The sequence below is a fragment of the Triturus cristatus genome, chromosome 4_2 (genome assembly GCF_964204655.1).
Source record: "Triturus cristatus chromosome 4_2, aTriCri1.1, whole genome shotgun sequence".
Lineage (NCBI taxonomy): Eukaryota > Metazoa > Chordata > Amphibia > Caudata > Salamandridae > Triturus > Triturus cristatus.
The window spans coordinates 61,666,550-61,672,549 of record NC_140586.1 but is presented as its reverse complement, the minus strand read 5'-3'; the positions used below and the strand labels follow the sequence as shown (position 1 = coordinate 61,672,549).

Sequence of the window (6,000 nt, the reverse complement as noted above, 5' to 3'; positions counted from 1 at the left end):
CAGGCGCGAGACTTTCGATTTTTGAAGCAAAAATGTTTTTATTTTAGCACTCTCCCGTCTAAAATTGTCTCTGCTTCAATAGAAATGAATGAATGGGGGAAAAACGTTGCCCGTGTTTTTTCTCAAAATATCTCACTTGCCGGTTCTAAAATGTTGGCATGTATGTAATCTTGTCATGAGGTGTCCAGAAATAAACCCCACAACTTAGAGACATCACACTGCTGAAAATAAGTAATTTTGAGGCGACAGAACAGTGCAACATATGGCAGGTCAAAAACGGATTTCAGATCTTTACAGGGCAGATAAAAACGATTCAAAAAGTGAATATGTCAGATATCTGAATACAGCTTCTGTGAAGATAGGCTGTAAAATAAGAGGAAACATATATATACAAAAAGTTTATTAGCAATGCAATAAAACTGGCCAATATTGATCTTGGCAAATAAAACAAATGAAAACAAGTAATTGATTTGTTTACAGCTAACAAATGGTGAAAAGAGGTCTTTAAAATATCCTAGAGTTATATAAACGATAACAATAAAAAATATGAAAGACAAAAATAAAAAAATAAAAAGGTGTTGCTGGACAATTACAGAAGAGTCATTTATCTAAATCCTTTTAAATCATTCTGTACATAGAAACATAGCTTGGAAAATGGAGAAGAGATCAGTACGTCGATTGTAGTCAGTAGTTTTCAAATGGGCTCTTGTTTATCTCCAGAGGTCTACCTTTCTTTGTCCAGAAAATTCATATTCTCCACCTATTTGGCAGATTGTTCTTGTCCTCCAGGCCACCAAACTTTCAGTGTTGTCCCATATCCACGGACGTGGGCCACCAACTAAGTCACCCAATATTTTAAATTCTCCCCCAAGTGACCAGCCAATTGAGACTGTTACCAGCATGAAGCCTTCCTGGAGGAAATTTGCCACTCTTCCACATTCTCCTCCGAATTCCTCCATGTGCAGTGCCCGCTGTGCTTTTTGGCTGGTCCTTGACCAATGCTAAACATAAACACATCTAATTCGAAAACCATCAAGTCTTTCTCTATCTTTGTGACATCATGTCAGCTCGCGACATCACAAGTAGACTCTGCGGAGGTCAGCCGGGGACGTGATGGTGTGACACTGGGGGCAGAGCTTTTTTGTTCCCTATAGAGAAAAAAGAAACCATTTAAAGCATGTACATTGCTTTCCGGCATCATTGGTCGCTTCTCTTTCATGAACCTTCCTCAAAATCATAATTCCCCCATGCCACTTAGACCTCAAACAACAAGGTCCTGAAAGTAGGATTTACTGATAGAATTATCAGTGTGATAAAATATAGTTTTCTTTTATTATGGTTTGTTAAAAACATAAAAACAAACATTACATACAAAATTCTTATCTTCAATCCCTCCAAACAAGTATTGTGTTCAGTTATACATTCGTAGAAATGGGATCATTCGACGTTCTTCATTGTATGTAATTGAAAAAGAGAGTGTGACATTTTTAAAAAGTATCATAATTAAAGAACTTTCGTACTATTCTTGGTGTAGCTCAACCTAAATAGCATATTTGGCTTTAATCCCAGCAAATTAAAATGATTGATTGCTATTAAATATATTTTTAGGTCTCGCCCAAGATAGCAAATGCCCTGTCTCTTGGTAGACACTGTTTTCTAACAGTGAGCTTAGAAGCCACTCATCGCTTCCATTGGTTAGCTTCATTGTCACTCTAATTTCCTTGCGTCTTATTGGTCCGGTGCAGTAGACTTCCACCTCTTTATGTGTTTGTTTCTCCCCTGGAGCATGGACGCATTACTTGTGTCCTTCTACAGCTCAGTTTTTTAAACACTATTTTTTATTTGTGTCTAAGCACTCTACCAAAGTGCCTCTTTTCAGCTGTCTCCCTCGTTACTTCTCTCTCCTCCATGTTCCTCCCGCCACTGATTCCCCACTGTCCGTCATGTTGCAACCCCACTAACTGTCCCTCGGTTTCCCATTTCTGGAAGAGGCTGCTGAATCCCTTTAGAGAGGCATTTTGAGCTCCAATAATTGACATCTCTTGCTTCAACTGACAACTAATGTCTCTCTCCCAAAGGGAGTCTTTATGATTCAATAGGATCTTTATGTCTGATGACCAGAAAGGCTTCTGACAATCATTGATGTAAATGTAGCATTAAGGCACAGCAGATTTTATTGGCTCTTATCCGTTCACAGCGAACATTATTAATTCATAGTCTGATGACCCAACCGAATTTGAGAGACTCACGCTCTGATGGAAAATTGAAGGCAAGACTCAGTTAGCCCAATTCACAAACTTGGTAGATGCAATTGAAAAAAAAACGCTGCCATTCTAAATAGGAGAAATATGCAAGAAACACAAAATGCACTTGCATCTTGTCACAAAATGAATTGCTTCGAATGAGTCCCAAAAATTCCAGAGAGTGCTGATTCGATTCGGCACCCATGGATGCAGAATTGTTTGAAAATGGCAAAAATCAAGCACTCTCCTCAGCCAACTATTCATGGCCAAAACACCGGGGTGTGCACATTTTAACCTTTGCCTGCAGTGGGAGAAGATAAAAAACTTTACCCCCTTAAAAAATTCAAATTTTTTCCCAACGCGTTTTTCCTGCTGTCAGTCGTGTAGGACATAACGCTGCAGGAAATTGTTTTTTTGTCTCCTACTAACCCTGAATGAGAGCTCGGAAACCCAATGGCCATTCCCTAACAAAATATGCGCTTCCTTCTGCCTGAGGTCCCACCCTGGGACTCACAGCCTCAGGGGAGTTTAAGAACTTGCAATGGCAGGACCCAGCAGCAGTATGCCATAATAGTAGACCTGAAAGGCGACAGGAACATTCCAGCTACTGTGCATGTCTCCTTTTTTTGCTGCTTTTTTTTAGATTTCGCCTACCAGACAGTGCAAGCTGTCCGTTGGCAAAAAGCCCTATTATCCGGTTACAGTGTGTTAAGCACCCAACCATTGATTACTATTGGTTGGCTTTACTGCCACTCTTATTTGCTTGATTTTCATTTGTCAGCTTGTAAGGGCTTTACTTCCTGTTCTTGAGTTTGTTTCTCCACTGGTGAGTGGATGCATTACTTGTGTCCTTCCACTTCTCACTTTGAAGCACTACTTTCTTCTGTTTGTTTAAGCACTCCATGAGAGTGCATGTGTTTTACAGCTGTCTCACTCATGTACTGCTCTTCCGCCCCTCTGCAATGCTCCTTGTTGCACTCTCTAACCGGTGTGCTTTTCCAATACTCCCTCCATTTTGTACTGACCCTTGTGTGCTTCTCCCCTGCTTTGATCTCTTGCCTGTGATTCCCTTAAGAGCTCCATGTTCCTCTAGCCTGTGTGCTTCTCTTCCTCCGCGCTCCACATTCCTCTCTCTAACCCATGTTGCTCTCCCCTTTGCTCTCTGTACTGCTTCCCCCTCAGAGGCACTATATATTGCTTTGGTCCTTGTCGCCCTCCATGCTGCTTCTGCGCCCCAGGTTTCCTTCACCACCCATATTGTTTTTGTCCCTACTACAATTTTCCGTTGTGTTACCCCCAACATGCGCCTCAAAAAAACAAAAAACCCCACTTTATTGTTCTTTATTTTATTTTTATTAATTGATCCAACTCGAATGTTAAATAAAAAATTTATTAAAACAGCCCTCTTCAATTTTTGGGCGTGTGCATGCATTCTGTGCGCTACCACAAAACTAAGTGAGCGGATGCGCCTTAGTGCCCTTTTTGGTTTATTCTTTTGCCATGCTGCACAGCATTGTGGATCTGTACAGCAATGCCAAAAACTACTGGCAAGCCAATAGGTCCCAAGACCAGATCTATTGGCTTTGCCAATGCTTGTTGTTTTACTATTATTTTGCTTCACAAGGCTGGTGAAGTGTTTTAAAAAATATATGAAGTTGTGAAGCACTAAGCTTGGCAACCTGACATAGGACTATGATAGTCTTAAGAAGGGTACATGTCCCAAGGAAAACAGTTTCATGCACTCCTGCAGCCGCAGGTGCCCACAAGTGGAGTCAGAAATTTTCTCAAGACATCCTGATTTAACACATGAAACCAAGAATGTTGCCGGTCTTTTTAGGGCTACTTTTTTGCAACTGTCTACAGACACCACAACATGGTACACCTACACATTGCATTATTTAATACACATCTGTCTCCATTTATGGGACGCTGAAGGAAAGATATAGTGTTGGCCAGACTCAGTATACAGATTATATGTTCCATTTTTTGCCAATTGACATTTTGCCGCTTGCACTGCAGCGCCTCATTAAACAATGCTGTAGTTGGAGGTGGGCAAATGGCTGTGGTCAGGGTGAGAAGGAAAGCTGGGGTACGGGAGGCACAACCCGGTACAACCACCCGCCCTCCCAAAACAGCAATCATCATGGGGCAATTAAAAGTGCCGAGAGTGTGTTGGTGTTTGCCCTGCGGTGAAATGTTTGCAAATTGCAAGACTTAGGACCTGATTACGACTTTGCAGACAGGGCTACTGCATAACAATTGCGACGGATGTCCCGTCCGTCAGATTACAATTCCATTATGACCTATGGAACTTGCAATACGGTAGACCGGATAAACGTCACGTTTGTGACGGAGTATCCTATGTGCCAAGATCGTACTCAGGCCCTTAATGACATTGGTGATTTGAGGTAGTCCAAATCAGTGAAGAGAAGGCTAGTCTGACTTCTAGGGAGATTTGGGGGACTCCAAGAGAACATTAATAAGACAGACACAAAACATGTTTGATCACAGGATGAGGGTAATAGATGTTATTCATTAAAACACATAGATTACCAGAGTTCGCAGCCAACACTGTTCACAATGTATGTGCCAACACTGAATTGAAGTAAGTGGTGCCGAATAGGAGTCCTGCAATGAAAAGAACACTGATTATTGAAAATAGTATCTACAGACAGACATATATATTTATGATAAGAACATTGAAATTTTGGAAGCTTCATTTGAAACAAAGAAGTGACTACGGGCTAATAATGACTGGTATAAGCCTTCTGCTCCAACATTCCAACGTCTGTTTCTATGTTCCTCCCTTTTAATTTACAACATTCTACCCTCGGTTGGTGGAATGTTCTAATACTTTTATTGCCATTCTGCTTTGGGCTATAGCATTGGTTACAGGCCCTCCCACTCGTTATAGACCCTTGCCTGTGACTCAGGCCTATAACTAGCTTTCAGGGCCTTTAAAAACCGGTATGGCCCTTGGCAGCGGGCTATAAGGCTATAATGTGACACAACAGTATGTTATTTAGAGCTACTGTGCTAATAAATGCACATGAAAACATTTATGACTGCAGCACAAAGTTCAAATTCCATTTTATTATCAAAACATTTTATAAGCTAAATTGACAAGACAAAAACACTGTTCACTGCCTCACAGAGTTAATGTTGCAATAACTGTACACAGCACAATAACTCTCCTAAATGTCATAGACCTCTTCAATGTGATTTTACCATGTTCAACAAATGTAACCCCTTATCTCCCGATTTTGGTTAAACACCTTTGTCTAAAACAAACACATGAACAAATGAAATTGTTTAGGCAGTGTATGTAGATGTGCAGAGTGGAATATGCTGCATATTATATTACCATTACTGAGGTAGGGGAAACAACAATGTTTTACCACATTGTACTTTTACCATGCATTTTTTACCACGCTTGTTTTAAGAACACGCATGCTTCTACGACGTATGCCTTTACCATGCACCTAAGGTAAGTTCGGGGGTACGGGGGTCTCCCCCCACAAATACATTATATATATATCTATATATATATATATATATATATATATATATATATATATATATATTATCTACTGGCGGTCGCCAGTAGATAGTTATAGTTAGGACCGTGTTTTCATAGGAAATCTGAAAATTCTATTTTGAATAACTTTGGCGCCGGTTGACGAATCTTTGCGAAATTTTCAAAACTAATGGGGCGCTCCGCTCAGCTCCTACCCTGAAAGTCTCGGGGGGATTCGTC

The 6,000-nt window shown here is 40.6% G+C and overlaps 1 protein-coding gene across 2 annotated transcripts in view; it reads right to left on the bottom strand.

Moving 5' to 3' along the window:
- Positions 1-386: 386 nt before the first annotated feature.
- LOC146832978 (E3 ubiquitin-protein ligase RNF220-like) overlaps positions 387-6,000 on the bottom strand; it is a 130,370-nt gene continuing 124,756 nt past the window's right edge. For both annotated transcript variants that reach the window (XM_085600032.1, XM_085600033.1), the window contains exons 12-13: positions 4,797-4,871; positions 387-1,148 (exon numbers count right to left, since the gene is read on the bottom strand). In XM_085600032.1, coding sequence (XP_085456158.1) covers positions 1,077-1,148; positions 4,797-4,871 — 147 coding nt within the window. In that variant the 3' untranslated portion in view covers positions 387-1,076. The remainder of the gene's footprint in view (positions 1,149-4,796; positions 4,872-6,000) is intronic.